Raw genomic sequence first — 16,906 nt, 5'->3', positions numbered from 1 at the left:
CAGTCTTTGTGCACAAAATCAAATGGATCAAGCTTCAAAGTCTTTTTATTAAGGCTGCCTTACCATGGAAATCAGTACCAGATGTGCAAACAGAATTGCTTCAGAACCCCCAACCCTCCTCAGTGGATCAGACCAGTTTCTTTTCAACTTAAGGCTCCAGTATTTCACACTCCACACTCGGCTTACGAACATATGCATAAACATCCACTGCATCATACACCCATCAATGGATTTACAATGCATGGCTAAAGTGACCCATAACCACAATTTTGGTATAAAATGACATCTCACATCCTTGTTGGTTACATTTATTTGTATTTGAACCAGTGATGAAACATCAATCTAACTAGGCCATTTAAACCTATGCACCATTCACTATTTTATAATTTCTGCATTTTTCTATAAATTAATGTTGTCAATGACCAGTTCGGACTCTCATATTGTTAATTAAGTGCATTTTGGACACTTTGGCATGAGGGTTGTTTCATGTGTTTTGTGAATGTGAAGAATTTGATGTGTGTGAATGGAAATTTAAAGTGAAGAAAAATCTGAAATAGTTTAGGACTTCTCCCAATTTAAATTTGATACTTCAGTAGTTAAAATTTAACCTTGACTTTGGTAGATCAAGGATGGAGTGTAAATTGTTATTTTGTCCATACGTATTTACCGGTAGTTGCCTTTCTTGCTAAGTTGTTCTTTAAAGTGCCCCAAGGTGAGGCAGTCGGTCTTCATCATGCTCCGGTAGGGAATTTCCTCACCACAGAAGAAGTAGGTGACCATGAGTTCATCAGTCCTGTGTAGATGAATAAAATGAGCTTTAAAACATCTTTAGCTTTTTGTTACTATATATTTTTAGAAATAGATAACATTAAACAAATGGTGTACAAACGTTAAAAATGGACCCAATATTTTTCAAGAAAACTATGGATTTTTCTGGAGTAACAGAATAGTACCATCTATAAAAATCATTTGAATGCAACAGTTGAACAATGACGTAGTATATACACACACAAATAGTCCAGATCTGTTTCATTGGGGGCAAAATAAATGTGTTGTGAAAATGTAACTCTGAGAAGATTATTTTAAGTAAATAAAGAATGAATTACATTAAGCAAGTGTAAAACTCAACTAGACTAAAGAATTGAACAAAAGTTGTATTCCTTACCCATCTGTTTGTCGTCTAGGACTGGCTAGAGCACTGCTTCCAACAGGTAAGGCTGTAGCTGGATGGCTCTGGTCTCTGGGGCTAATGACTGCTGTTGAATGTCTTTTAAAGTAAGAAGTATACAGTTTGGTTAGAAATCACTGGGCATCATTTAGATTCACATGTTGGGAAAGTATGTTTGGCCTTCATCTCACAGCATCTGAGTCAAAATGTGGTCTTACCTTGGTTTTGGTGTTCTTGAGACCTCCTCTAGTCGACGACAGGCCTCTTCAAGCTGTGCTAGAGTGTTAGGTGGGGGCAGCGGTGGCATTTCTGGGTCCTGTACAAATGGATGACCCGGGTGGTGCCCACGAAGGTTCGTTCCAGAACCAGTGTCACCCTCATCCCATAAGGAGTGAGTTTGACCAGACAGGGTCTTGAAGTCAATGGGTTTGTGCTTCTTAAGGCCAGGGTAACTGTTGGGGAAAGAAAAGCCTCAGATGAACATGAATACAATATAGTACTATTCGGCAGATGCTAGAGTGGTTTGACAGAGACTTACCCATGAGTCTTGTGTTTGCCTTGTCTCTCACTTTCCAGAATCCACTGCCAAACATTCTGGGATCGGTCAGCAGTATCAAGAGGAAGGCATGGTGACGACAAACCCTCATCAGATGACCTGATTTGCCGTCTTGACAAAGTGCTGCAGCGACTAAAGGAAGAGAGGGGTGTGTCAAAAGAGAAATTGCCGGGGTGAACTACGATGTTGACAGTAAAGTGACAACAGGTTCAATGTTTACTCACACAGGGGTAAAATCCGAGTAATTGGCGCCTCCTGAGGGGCAGAGGCACTGAACACGTTGCGCTGCCTCAACCTCAATCTGTTCTTTAGTTTTTGGCCCAGCATTATGATGGTGAATATAGTGGTGATGGGTATGTTTTGTGGACTGATGGCCTGACATCATAGTTTTGGGAGATCCATGATAAGCACCAAAGAAGGACTCATGGCCTGAAGATACTAAGGCACCTGTCCGTTCTGGTGAGCGAGAGCGCGGCGAGTGCCGAGCTAAACCAGGAGACTGGCAGCCAGGTGTCTTTAGAACCCTTGATAGATGATCATCGAGGATGGTTTGGGGGTCTTCCTCACATTGGCTACCAGATGGAAGGAGTGTGTGATGGAGGGAGGTGTTGCAGGTGAGATCCATGCTTTCCTCTTTTTCTTCCTCCTAAACCACCAAGACAAAAATAAAAACAATCAAGTTCACAGTGGCATGTGGGAAAGGCAGCAAGCAGAGGAATTTATGTACCAACTTACATCAACTTATAGTAGCTATCGTTCTCAGATGTCAGTAAGAATAAAGTCTGCCTAACTTGATTTGAATTTCTTTTTTGCCACACTGTTATCATCGTTAACAGGCTTTGGGTGTGCTTCATCTATAATGCAGTGTGCCGATGCATAACAGAAACTGGCACTACAGATATCCAGCAAAAGTGCCACTAGAGAGTAGCTAAGCACTAACTATTTGAAGAAATTTCAAGAATATCTAGAAACACAAGTTTGAAAGTTGCAACAGATGAAATGCTAGAAGACAGAGTGGAAAGGGGAAAAAGTAGACAGCCTTTTAAATTCCTTAGCTTCTTCCCTGTTCTTCCACATGCCAAATTTGGTATAAAGGCCCTTGTTGTGAGTTGAGCACTTCTGTCATTCTGAGTTGGATATTAGTAGAGGGATGAAACAGCTTACTTTCCCGAAGAATTTTGGAAAAGAAATATTGTAGAGCTCCTATCATTGCTTCAAATTGTAATTACCACTTGCTTTCTAGGTGACACGGTGAGCAACTTGTTGGCACATGCACCTCACTGTTCTAACATTGTGGATTCAAGATTCCTCTAAAGTGTTTGCATGGGGAGAACATGTGAATACCCATCAAATGCATTGGTATATTTTTCAAAGTCCCTTGGTTCTCTCCCATATTCATGAATATGCACGGAATGCTTATTTGAATAACATAAATTGCCTGTTCAGTTTTTTTAAAGATATAAAACAATACAAGCTTATGACAATGAATGAACAGAATGAGGGAAATATGTGATCGTATTATAGAGAAACAATTTAAACGCTTCCAACGCATGAATGTCAGTTATTCCATCCCACTGGAAAATACATTTATATGTCTTCATTTTAATGCCTTAATAAATTTCTCAGTTTTGTCTTTTCCACATTTTTTCACACGAAATGGGTATATTTTCATTATTTTTTTAAGGAGTTTAAAGGGTTGTATTAAAGCCTTTGAAATGGATTGGGGCATTTTCAGTGAGAAATGACACTCTACTTACAAGAAAATACAAGTTAGACGAGGACTAGATGTACAAAATCACATCTGTCAACCTCCTATCTATTGCGAGGATGTGCGATACAGATGATGAATGAATGACAATGACAGACGTCCAATCCATTTCAGGTGGGAGGGCTGTCAGTGATCATCCACTGCTAGCCCCTTCCAGTTGAAATACATTGTATATAAATTGCCAACCCATTAATGGATAGTTACAAGTTCTGTCTCTGGTTCTTTACCTCCTGGATCTGTTGAAGTCTCTCTGCCAAAGAGCTTAGGGTTTCTTGCTCTCGCTTCAGCTTCTCAAGTCGGGTTATGAGTTGGGCAGCAAAAGATGCAGGTTCAACAGGGGTCATTTCTTTAGGCAGACGACGTGTCCTCTACAGGGTACACAAAACAGTGGGAAGGACCCTTTAATGTGAGGTAGCACAACAGGCAAATGTTTTTGACAGATGCAATATGGTGCATTAATTAATCTGTTGCCCTTGTCCTAATCAAGGTTTGTTCCAAAAATCCTGCTTGATCTGGATGCCCGTGCCCTTGCTAACCTGAACCTTCTTTACTGCCCATTACACCCTAGATCTCCCCATGTCCAGTGCCCTTGGCAATGCCAGGCTGCTGGGTAGCAGTTGGTTTGTTGCTTGGAGGCAAGGCCCCCTGCCTGCACCCTCTGTAGCCCAAGCAAGCCATCAGCTAGGCAGCGTCTGAAGTCGGCACACTTCAAAGAGCCCTTGTCAAACATCAAACACACACTAGGGATGGAGGGGGGGGGACACACAGCTTCAAACCCCCAAATAAAAGGCAGATATTGATAGAAAAAAAAGGAAAGGAAACGAGAGAAGTGGGACAAAATTAACAGCGTGAAAATAATAAGCACAGAGATGTGCAATTGTAAAGTAGCGGTAGTGACAGAGAGCATGATAAGAAAAAAAGGATGGGACAGAAGAGTCAAATAGCAGGGAAGATCTACGGCAAAGCAGTAGTTCATTCCCCAGTCATTTGCAGGGCAGCTCAGATATACTCTAGTCACATTATCCTACTTTAAATATATGCACCCCCTCTTTTTTGTTATTGGAACACTGGTGTTCTTGATTTTGACTTTTTGTTGTTGTTGTTTCTCTCATCTCTTTGTATATGTGATGAAGGGATAAGAAGAAAGGCAAGCGAAGCTGCTGGCAAAGGAGCGCCAGCCCTACATGGGGCCCCCCTGCCTAGGGCTGGTACATCATGGGAGTCAGAGCCATCACCAAATCAGGAGGGAAACATTAAAAGAGTGCAAGTGGGAAAAAGAAAAAAGAGATTGAGAAAGAGAAAAGCAAGGAGAGGAAAAATGAGGCCCAAACAAGCACTTTAAATGTGTAGACACAGAAAACATACAGCTATCTCTATCCTCACATATTTAGGTATATACATAAAAATAGATTTATGTATGTTATGTATGCGATTTCTTTTCTCCAAACAGATCTGCATCTGAAAAGAGCACAGTCTTTGGCCTAAAATCCAGTAAGGCTAAAAGAGCTTTAGTCTTTTAAAGCTTATTTAGATGGTTAGTATGCATTAATTATTTCCTTCAACACTGTAGTAGCAGGGCAAGGGTTAATGTGACAGTTCTCAGATGGTGTTGAACCAGCTCCACAGTAACTGGCCACATTTTAGTTTGCATTGCAGAGAGAAAAAAAATTCAAACAAAGATTCAACACTTTACAATAAAGAACAATTTAGTCGTGTTTTAAATGGCATCAGTTCAAATCCAACTGTCCGCCATCAAAGTGTCATTAGGTAAGATTCTGCACCCTGAATTACCAACAAGTTAGCATTGTGAATAAAACTGTCCTCAACTGGCTTGGTGACATTTTTTAAAGGGAACATTTAAATAGACTTACTGGAAAGTGCGGAAGTGTAACTTGGCCATTGATCTTGACACTGCGGCTCATTTCTCGCTGGAGATGTTTCTTGGGAGCAAGCTTATAAGGAGGGATTGCATCCCTGTAAAGAAAAAAAGAAATATATATTAACATTCACAGTCTCTTTAAAAATAAATAAACCAAACATATCTGATGATGATTATTGTTGCTGAATATGTCCTACTCCCCAACTAAGGGCACTAAAAGGTCCATTTACCAATCTTTGTCACAGAAAAAATAAACTAGAAAGTGATTCATCAACAAAGGGACTAAAACAACATCGCCCAGTGGCCGAGTACTGATCACACTATAGGAAAATAAAAAGGCTTTACATCTTTAAAGCCGAGACAACAAAAACTCACAACACAAAAAACCCAAACAATAGGTTAGATATGCAAAACACTCTCCTGTCGACTTCAAAAGAACCTACCGATAAGATTAGTACTTGTCAACTTAGACAGCCCCGAATACTGTACTAAACACCAATTTTAATAGCTGTTGAAGACTTTTTTTGATTGTGATAACTGACAATTAAGCAATTGTTACGTATTTCTCCAGTTTGCGAGCCTTTTACGAGTCAGTTGCCACTTAAACTGAGCCAATTATCTTGGCCATTCTTGGCGCTCAGAAGTATCTGACCTAGCCCAAAACGCTACTTTTCTGCTGCCGCTTTGAAATCTCAGACTCACGCATATATGCACCCACTGCCATCTTCGTTTGGCAAGCGCTTTGCTGTGAGCCTCTGATCTGAGCAACATCAAAAGGCTGGTTTGTAAGATAAGGTAATGTTTGAAGTTGGTGCTGCAACATTCCCCGGCGTCCAAGTAAATCCATAAATAAGATATAAGCAAAAACCGGAGTCCCTATCAGCCCCCCCTTCCCAATCCTCTTATTCTTGTTGCTTATTTGGGAAATGAGATTTAAATGTGCACAGTGCCTTTTAACCACTAATCAAATTGTTCTCTTCCAGTATTACTGAAATCCATGTGGGCGGATAGACTTTTAAGTTGGGTTGTCATGGACAAGGTAAGATGTGTATCAAACATTCTGATGTGTGACAAACACACCTCTTCTGCGAAATAAAAGAATATTAACCACTGTCCAATTTAACAAGCGGTACAAAAGTAAAAACAACTCAAATCAATCTGATTCACAAATGAAGAAAAATGGTCTGACAAGAAAACTCCTCTTCTCAAACACAGTATCACATTATAGGCCAATTTGCTGTGTTTTTAATCAACAATGCAAACTTTCTACATACTAGTGAGACAGTTTGGGAGCTTGATGCTTTGTGTAGGTTTTGGAAGAGAAAACAGACATACTCTTTCATGGCTTCTTGGGCCCTTCTCCTTACTTTATGGGGATCTCCTATTCAGTTGTGCAAGTCATTTTCAAAGCAGCCAGCCACCCTTTTATCCCCTTAAGCCCCCCTCACCCAACAATAGGCTGAAAGCGATTCAGTTAAGCCCTTTATTCTCCACGCACTTTATTTTCTCACTCTCTTGCACTTTGAGTCCCACCACTCCCGCAACAGGCTATGCAGGGTGGAAGGGAGAGGTTGTGGGGAGGGCTGGGTCATGATGGAAGTGATTTTTGGGGGTGCACCAGGCTGGCCAGGGGGGAGTTCCTCTGTCCCAAGGTCTATCAATGAGTAACCCCTGTGAAAGCCTTGCAGACACATGATCTCAGCACGCCACAGAGGCCAGTGGCAGGAAACCGACCCACCATGTGAGTAAGCCTCCTTTCATTTGGTGCCAACATTTTTCAATGAGTTTGTCTTGAGGCCCAAATGGCCATTTCCCTCCCCCTCTCCTTTAAGCTCTTCAAAGAGAAGAACGATTAGATAATATGAAGGGGGGAAAAATAGGTCTGTCGTGATAAAAGGAGGGTAGGAGGGATGAATTTCAACTTTGAGGAATATCAAGCAACATACAAGACAATCTCATATTTCCCCCCTACTCTTCTGTATGTAATAGATCAGCAAATAAACTTTTTTTTATAAAATGCATTTCGCAGTTCTCTCCAATGGAATTACCAGTACAATTCCATTATTCACTGGGCCCTTTTTGACACAAATTCCATGTGACAGTTACAAAGGGAAGCTAAGAAAGCTGATAATGTAGGATATAAAAAAAATTCTTCACACCCCTGGTTGTTTCCCTGGAAATGTGCCCAAATACATTCAGATAATAAGAATAAACCTCCGCAAAAATGTAAAAAGTTAGTGGAATGGACATCAGATATTTGATAAGTTGATTGATGAGTCGATATTTAGATGAAATGTGAACGTTGGATGAATATACCAACTTCAATCCAAACTTTGTTGTATTCTGAATGGAAAGTAGTTTGTCACAAATTAGGCGCAGTACAAGTACAAGGACACACCGAGGGACCACAGATCTTTTGACGAGATAAGGATAAAACACTTACACACTGCTGTCTGTCATTGACATTGAATCATCAGTCGTAGCATCACTGGAGATCTCACTGTCATTGGCACTCGTGGCAGGAGCAAAGATGTAGCCAGAGTTGATAAAATATGGGCTACCATTTTCTACTCGACGGTGTGCCCTGCGAACAGAAGATCAACTGACATGTTATTGTGATGTCTTTTCAATGTTACAGTGCAAACCAGTGTCTCTGAAACAAGTTAAGAAATTTATGTATGCCTTTGATGTGCATTCAATCCAATTAACAAGATAAATGGGACAACTTGAAGTTTGTTTTCGTGACATCCTCAGTTCATTCATTCTGTAATATGAGCCATTAAAACTAGCCTGTTTCATCCACATTAGACACTGTCTCTCCCTTTTTTTTTCATGCCACCCTTTCCCTGCTCTCCCGCTTCGAGCATTTGCTGTGCATCGACAGTCTGGGAATCCTCTCTTTCCCAAACTCCCTCGTTCTCCTTACTTAAGCCTTTCTGTGTGACTATCTACTCTCCTGCTGTGTTGCATTCCAGTTGTAGTTGTGAAGGGGGTGGATGAGGAAGAGGGGGAAGATGAGGAGGGGGAACTTGAGCTTTTGGTAAGGTGGGGGAGAGGGAAAAGGGTAGGAGGGGCCCCTTTCTTTATGAGAATGCCTTCTGCTGGGAGTGCTGAGAGGAGAACCCCAGCATGACTAAAGCTGTAGGCCCCAAGCACAAACCTGACCTTTGGAAGGTCCGTGCAAAGAGTCAGGTATTTAGCACAGCTGGGCTTTCTGCAACCCCCCCTACAAGTCTTTCTCCATCTTTTTTCTTCCTTGCACGATCCTATTTACTGTCTCTTGCCTCTTCCTGCAATGCACACTTAGTAGTCTTTGACAAGTGATTCAAAGACTTGTTTTCAAACTTGAATTATACAAGTGTTGAATTGTAGTTGTAAACAAAGAAGAGTCAGAAACTGAGCAACTTAAATGAAGATGTTTTTTTTTTTTTTTAACCTTTATGGAGTTGCATTGGAAAAGTTGAAAAAAATAAGAACAAAAAATCTGTGCAGTGCCAAAATTAGTTCCACATGTTTGAGATGGAAATGGGTTTAACCTATAGATACGGTGAGGGCCACGGAAGGGGCCTTCAAGTAATGCATAGAGAAAAGGTGGCTTTCTGCAAGGTATGTATTTTTTGCCACGAAAAAACAACCACTTCAAAACAAGTACACATTTCAACTACCTTCTTCACATATTATTCTGTCTTAAATTTACATGGGCATTGAAATGCAAATGTATAACCAACTGTGTTAACTGATCTTTGGTGACAATCACCACAGACAAGTACCAAATTATGTTTCTGTAGCGTTAAATTACATTTTACTTGTTAATAGATCTTTTTTTTAAATCACTGATCTTCTTAAACTAGTTAAAACACATTTAAAGAAATAGGGAAAATCAGTTTTAACTGAATTCTTGTTAGTTGTTCTTAAACTTGCTGAGATTGAATTCTGAAACATTTGACTAAAGAAAACCACAGTGCTTAACATAAAAAAACAAAGTTTTTTTTCTTCGTCTAGCTGTAATCGTCTGGCACTAGGTGTGTGAAGTCATGCCTGCACTAGAGGAAGGGTTTCAAAGCACAGGAAACTTGAGAAAGGCAACAGAGAGTTACCTACAAGACACCATTTACTTAAAAGGAAGGCATAGCCCCATTGATGTTTTGTACCCAATACAGCCCCCACACTCTAACCCCTTAACTAACTGTAAGGCATGCGAGTACAAACATAACTAATGTTATTCTGGGAGCCTTTGATCAACTGTCTCCACTTTTTTTTTACAAGAACAGACCTCAGTAAAGTCTCAAATGAGAACTTATGAAGAAATAAGCCAACAAAATAAGACATATCCTTCAAGAAACACTGCTCTTACCTGCAACTGTTCTCCATCATTTCAGCTGTTGTCCGGGTGGTAGTAGTCGCCCTTAAGGATTTGGCCGAAAGACTGACCACAGAACCTAAAGCCTTTGCCTTCAGGTCATGACAGCTCCATTCTTCTTCCTCCATGAGAGGTGGAAGGTATCCACACATAAGCTTGAGACTGCCGAGCGTGCCGTGATTTGCGTACGCTGCGTTCTCACAGCCAGTGCGCACATATTCGCGGTATATGTCAGAGGTCAAAAAAATCTGGTAAGCATTCTCTTCCATGTTAGACTGGATCTCTGTCTGTGCCTGGTCAAAAATGGCAGAGTCTATCTGTTGCTTTTTAATGCTATCCCTTATGAAGGTCTTGGTGGCTGGTTTGAGCTGCTTGGCGACGATGCTGTTGTTCTCGACGTACCGTTTGAAAATAACTTTGGCAACTCGTAGTGTTTTGGTATCCTTTAAGTCCATTTGTCTGAAGCCGTTACACGCGAACCAAAAGTCCAAAGTGTCCACGCAATTCTCCTGCTCTAAAAAGGTTCTAAAAAGCTGAGCACCGTCTTGATCGCCAAGAAGAAAATGCAAAGACTTTGTCCACCGGATCAGTGGCGAATCTGGAGACGCGCTTCCCTCCGGCTCCCCCAATCCATCCTCGTTCCTCCTTGGATTGGAGCCGGGGAGTGTGGCGGCAGCTGGGTTATCTTTAACCTTGTTAAGGGCTTTCATTTTTCCAGACCGGCTGGGTACGTAGCATGTCGACTCTCCCTCCTCTCCCGGTACCGGAGGACGAGGAGCATCTTCTCGGAAGCTACTGCTGATGTGCTCCGTAAGCGCCCTGCTCATGGCTCCGGCTCCGGCTGCCAAAGTGAGAGTGCCGTGGTGCCTCCACTGAGCTCCAGCCTAATCCTACTCACTCTCTAAAAGCAGCGGGGGAGCTTCTCCGCTCCTCTTCACTCTGAAACACACAAAGTATTGATCTAATCAAAGGCATATCCTGCTGAACGTCAAAGAGAGACATCAAGTAAACAATCCCTCTTTTCTTGAAAATAAAAAAAAGTAAAGAAAAAAAAAATCACCATGGGATCAGAAAATGAAACACCTTACTTTCGTTTCATTTGTCTATTTATAATCTAAATTAGAGATCAAATAAAGCCCACGTAAGATGATCTGTCACATCAAAACACCTTAGAACAGTGGTTCATAACTTTGTTGGAGCTACTGAACCCAAACACTTTCATATGCACATTCACCAAAACCGACCAGTTTCATATGAACATTCACCAAAGATAATATGATTTTTTTTCAAATTCCAGATGTATGAATTCCTTGCAGGATTGATTGGCCAAGCAATGCCAAGCGGGGCATGCTATCGTGAATAGACACGGGTCGATATGTCTTGACCTACGCAACAGAGGGTCCACCGAACCCCTGAGACCGACTGACCGAACCCAAATGAAGAACCACTGCTAACTAAACCCAGAATCCTAACTTTAAGCTTAACCCTAAATTCTAACTAACCCTTACCCTAAAATCGAACTCCAAAACAAACTCTATATTCTAACGAACCCTTACCCTAAAATCTAACTCCACGTGCTAGCGTATGTTATGCTATTCGTAGGCATATGTTATGCTGGCTGCTAACGTATGTTATGCTGGCTGCTAGCATATGTTATGCTAGCCGCAAACGTATGTTTTGCTAAGCCTAACTCTAAATTCTCACTCTAGCCCTAACCCTACATTCGAACCCTAAATTCTCACTCTAGCCCTAACCCAACATTCGAACCCTAAATTCTCACCATAACCCTACCCTAAATTCTAACCCTAAATTCTTACTGTAACCCGACATTATAACCCTACATTGTAACCCTAACACTACATTTTAACCCTAACCCTACATCCTAACTCTAAATTCTAACACTAACCCGAAATTCTCACTGTAACCCTAAATTCTAACTATAACCCTAAATCCAAACCCTAACCCTACATTCTAAACCTAACCCTAAATTCTAACTCTAACCCTAAATCCAAACTATACAGTCTAACACTAGTCCTACATTCTAACCCCAACCCTTATTCTCACTGTAACCTTAAATTCTAACTCTAACCCTAAATCCCAACCCTAACCCTACATTCTAACACTAGCCCTACATTCTAACACTAACTTTAACCCTAAATCCTAACACTATGCCTAACCCTAAATCCTCACTAACAATACATCCTAACCCAAACCCTAAATTCTAACGCTACCTCATATGCGCATTCACTGAACCCTACTTTAGTGCAAAATAAAAAAAAAAACATAAAATCAAATTCTAAATATATGAATTCCAAGCCGCATTGATTGGCCAAGCAATGTCACGCAATCAATCACCTTCAGCCAATTATGGTCAAGCGGGGCATGTTATCGTGACAAGAGATGATGAGTTGGTGCGATGTGTCGACCTCCCGCGGCAGAGGGACCACCGAACCCCTGAAACCGACTGACTCACCGAACCGCTAGATCTTCGATCGAACCAAGGTTAAGAACCCCTGCCTTACAATAAATTAAAACTTAAGAGTATTAACTCTTTGCCAGAGACACATAGTATCTGGTTTACATGCGCTGGTTGTATTTCTAATGAACCCACAATCTCGACCGTACAAAACCCCGTTTAGTTTCCAGATCTCACACTTTAGTCTTAAACTTTCCTATTCCGAGTGGAATATACTATAGTACATACACCCAAAAGCATAGTAAAACTGCATATAGGTTACACACCCTCACGAGATAAGCGCTCTTTTGCGCGTAAACGCGAGCGATCAATTACCGGTCAAATACCAGTCAATAGATGCAATTAAAGTGTGATAATCACGACTTTTAAGGACTGCAGGCGTTTTTTACCAGTAAAAACACTTCTATTTTGTAAATTGAATTTCACAACCGGAGGAACAAGACCTCTTAAAAAAGCATTTAGAAATAAAAAGGTATTTTGAGCGTATTTTCAGCGCGTGCCAAAAAATCACATACCATCGCAGGTTCTCTCCGTCAAAGGTACATTTGGAAAAAGTTGAGTTATTCCATTTTGTTGTGAAGAAAAAAGAAAGAAAAAACAATGGCAGTCCGTAACTCGGAGCAAGTAATCCCAAGAAAAAATATGAGCATGCACAGCATCTGCCTCGTCACGCGTGTTTTTTACTCAAAGCCAAAAAAATACTGTAAACGTAGCCTTCTTCCATTCACAAGTGACCTCAGAAGTGGCAAGCTCAGTCCCTATGTATCTCTCTTTGGGGGTGTTCAAAATCTGGAGGAGGGAAACAGAGAGGAGGGGGCTTCGCTTGTAGAATACATCCCACTTTTTCCCAGCTAGAGAAGAGAAATTGTCTTTAAAAAAGGGAAAAAAATCGGAGTCCTCGCGTACGCGCTCGCGCACAGACACATAAGCTTCTTATCTCTCCGTATTTCTCGCCCACAAACAAGAAACATAGCCCCGCGTTCTCAACTTCAAAGCCGAGCAGCAGCACATCAAAGCGGCCAAAAGAGGGGGCTTGTGGAACAGTTTCGCAACAACTTACCATCTATGTTCCTTCAAAGTTTAGGCACCCCCGACTGTTTGTTTAGATTTCACGCGCACCAAACTGTCGCCCCTCCTCCGTCCGATCAAGTTGGATAATTCATTGCCATGCATTCAAGTCATTAAATAATCTTCCCCCTAAAAATGGAAAGCGAGAGAGAATCAGTAGAACACACCAGGAATGTTTCTTAACCAACTGGGTTGAAGGTTTTAGTTGTGAAGAGCTCAAAGAGAAAAAAGGCTGGCCTGGTCCTGGAAGATACATAAAAAACACGCTCCTAATCCTCACCACCCAAATGCCATTCAACCTAACCAAAATGACCCCAAAATAAAAACAAATCAATGCAAAAGATTCCATATAGCATATTTCCTCAATATAATCACAAATGGATATATTTAAAAATGAGCTGTTTTTAAAAATACACTTTGCGGGCAATGAGTCAATTCACTCGTTTACCAGGACCTTATCAAAGACAGACAATTGAGCTAACTCCCTGAGGCTTTGAAACGTCAGAAGTGATCTGCCAAGCCAATATATGTACTCCATTGCACTACATCGCAGTAATACCTTGACATACGAGTGCCCCAACACACTAGCAATTTGAGATACGAATACAATTCCGAGCAATTGTTTGCCAGGAGATACAAGACACATTTTGAGATACGAGCATACGAGACAGCCACTGTCTTGTAGAAAATAACTATGAGCACTGGAAAATATCTATGAGCACTGGGTGGAACATGACATTTTTGCAGGGTTTTTTTGCATTCGTCAGTGCAGAATTAAGGGAAAACAAAGAGTCCAAAGCAAGCAAGTGCAATAAAGGGTATTGCGAAGAAAAGACATATGATGACAATTGATATTAAGCAGGAAATAATCGAAAAACATGAATAGTGTACGTTTGACTGAGCTGGCTCGCTAATGCGAGAGAAGCACCCGGTTGGCAAGTGGTCGTGTGTTGTGTTTGGGGGGTGAAAACTATTGTCACACTTTGTTTATGGCTTGGCAATCAAAGAGACTCAAGAAATCCAGTAACTCCTAGATTTCTACCAGCAAGACCATTATTAAAACACAATAAATCCAAAATAACTTTTTTTGAGTTAGTACTTAACCAAAAAAATTGCACTTTCCACACTGTGATTATTACTTGTCAATTTAAAATAAAAATAATGCATTTACAGGACCGTTTTCCTAACTGAGATAATGCGACACAGTGCATCTATAAATGAAAACCCCTATTAATTTCAGGCCTTGCCACAATGACAATACCCTAACACACTTGTTCCACATTCAGGGGAAATGGCACGGCATGACATTTTGAAAAAAATTGGACCGAGAGCAAAGGAAAAAGCTGCTTGCTAGTCTTTTAATTCACATGACTTCCCTAATGTTATTGTGACAGAATCTTCAAGAGTGAGCTAGACAGTGATCCAGTCCCATGAGACATCAAAGGTCCTTTTGATGTTGATGAAAATCAACTTTGTGGGGCAAGATATAATTATCTAAGTCAGAGGATTCAAATTCAAAACACTCTCCTCATGATACAGGACAAGACAACCAATAAAATGCAATACCTGACATTATTTCATTTAAAAGAAATAAGCATTCTATGTGCCAGGTCCCATTGGTCCTAAATTAGACGTAAACGCATTAAGATCACTTACACCTTTGCTGTATGTATTGATTATGCAAATTATAATAGGGTGCAAAATTCAATTCATTCTTGCACAGCGTGCTGTTGACAATAAGTGTCAAGATGTACATATTTTAAAGAGGCTTTTAATATTGTGATCAGTTCTTGTGGATTTGGTGGAATTATGTTGTTTTGCATGCTTGTTATTCATTTAAACGCATGAACAAATAATTTTGTTTAATTTTTTTTGTTTCTCACATATTTCAATGGGACACTTTGATCATTTTAAAGGGTTTCGTTGGTAGTTTTTTTTTAGGAACATGGAACAAGTTACAAAATTTACCTATAAAGTTATGCACAACTTACGAATAACCCAAGTTACGAAAAAAATTCTGGAAACAGTTCATTTTATAAGTAGATGTATGACTATATCGGTGCACTGACTACATGTCTTACAAAAAAATATTTGTAAATATAACTAAGTGGTTATAAAACGTGGCAGAAAATTCTATATGTATAATACATTCAGTTTAGAATGAAGTTATTTGTTTGTCTAAATCAAATTAGACAGCAGATTCAGCTTCAAAGTTGAAAACAGAAAAAACATAGACTTTTGCTGACAGACCATAAGCAGCTTCATTGCTTCCTCAGTCTGTGATAAATGATAAAGTTTAACAACTATTATAGACAAAAATGTCTCCTTCTTCAGCCTGATTTGATTCAAACTTATTTAACAGTTACCACAGGATACCAAATCCTCAAGACCACACCTGTTAGTTGACCCTTGAATGCCCATGCATGTGATGCAACAAAAGAGGGTGCTGTAAAGTAGCCCCAAGAACCTCCTTTTTTTGATGTTGACCCGCTACTGACCCTTTTGTTTGGACCCTAACCATTTCACAAAAAGATTCAAATACTTTAAAGGCACAATACAGGATATTAGTGGTGCCACTGATTTGAAATAAAGCCCTAATAAAGAAGGATAACCTGAAGGCTAAGTGGGAGTTTGTGAAAGAGAAGAAATGCAGCACCTCAAGTCAATCATCAAGAGATTGGAAACCAGGCAATTATTTGATTAAAAAATGAGAGAAGGTGAACAAATATCTGCCTTTCAGTGCATATCACATACAATACATGAGTAAAAGTGCCAAAAGGCCTTAAATGAATGTATGGTGGAGAAACTGAAAAACTGAAATTAACTTCTGTTCTCTATTTGTTTTTATGTCTATTGTGAAGGCCTTTTCACATAAATGGTAGGAGTGCGCAGGTTACCGCGTGGAAATCCATTTATTGTGTACTATATAGGATGAGGTGTTCCTAATGGGAGTGAGCGTTGTGGCCTTTTTTGATGGAGGGCAAAACTTGACTTAATTTGCCTGGTTGGGGTGTGGTCCGATATAGAGACTTGCTCAATTTCAGACCTCCTAGTGTCCAATAGTGGAGGTGGCAGTGTTGTAGTGATATCATGCTGTTTTGATGAATGGATACACATACACCACAGCAGAGGAAACCTTTATAAATTCCTTAGGAACATGCAGAAAGTTGCTCTGAGATCTCTCCCTGCTAAGATAAATGATATCTCTATATCACCTATAACCACCTTACTATTCCAACCCATTGCTTGTTGTAAATTTTGAACCTGTATGTTGTGGCCTCGCTTTGCCTTGTTATTTTAAAATATATATATATATTTTCAACAAAACCTTTCACTACATGTTGTAAATCCTTTTTCCTCAATCTGGAGGATGTTGTTGTGTTATTTCTCGAAAATGAATCACTTGGTACATTCTCATACATGTCAACTTGTACATTGTATACGTATTTTATACGTTTTTTTTAACATTTCAAATCATGTACGCCGTACACCGACTTTTGTACGGGGTAAATTTTAAAAAAAATCGCCAATATTTATGAAAACCGATCTCAACAAGACTGTTTTGGCTAAAATCCAGATAGTCTGGTAGGCTGGTAGCCAATGACGCTACTGTCATCGATCGTTACTATTG

General features: G+C 40.2%; 1 protein-coding gene across 6 annotated transcripts in view; it reads right to left on the bottom strand.

The window, feature by feature from the left end:
* Window positions 1-16,906, bottom strand: part of LOC144198340 (axin-2-like) — a 37,371-nt gene that overhangs the window by 4,416 nt on the left and 16,049 nt on the right. For 3 of the 6 annotated variants that reach the window (XM_077719295.1, XM_077719296.1, XM_077719297.1), the window contains exons 3-11: window positions 9,726-10,670; window positions 7,815-7,955; window positions 5,364-5,466; window positions 3,720-3,860; window positions 1,949-2,370; window positions 1,707-1,856; window positions 1,387-1,620; window positions 1,166-1,267; window positions 668-793 (exon numbers count right to left, since the gene is read on the bottom strand). In XM_077719295.1, coding sequence (XP_077575421.1) covers window positions 668-793; window positions 1,166-1,267; window positions 1,387-1,620; window positions 1,707-1,856; window positions 1,949-2,370; window positions 3,720-3,860; window positions 5,364-5,466; window positions 7,815-7,955; window positions 9,726-10,558 — 2,252 coding nt within the window. In that variant the 5' untranslated portion in view covers window positions 10,559-10,670. Of the gene's footprint in view, window positions 1-667; window positions 794-1,165; window positions 1,268-1,386; window positions 1,621-1,706; window positions 1,857-1,948; window positions 2,371-3,719; window positions 3,861-5,363; window positions 5,467-7,814; window positions 7,956-9,725; window positions 10,671-12,722; window positions 13,189-13,267; window positions 13,685-16,906 lie in introns of those variants that run through there. The other 3 variants (XM_077719294.1, XM_077719292.1, XM_077719291.1) reach the window with 3 other exon arrangements.

Source organism: Stigmatopora nigra, chromosome 6, assembly GCF_051989575.1.
Source record: "Stigmatopora nigra isolate UIUO_SnigA chromosome 6, RoL_Snig_1.1, whole genome shotgun sequence".
In the NCBI taxonomy this organism is placed as follows: domain Eukaryota; kingdom Metazoa; phylum Chordata; class Actinopteri; order Syngnathiformes; family Syngnathidae; genus Stigmatopora; species Stigmatopora nigra.
The sequence above is the reverse complement of the archived record's forward strand: the minus strand, read 5'-3'. Positions and strand labels throughout refer to the sequence as shown.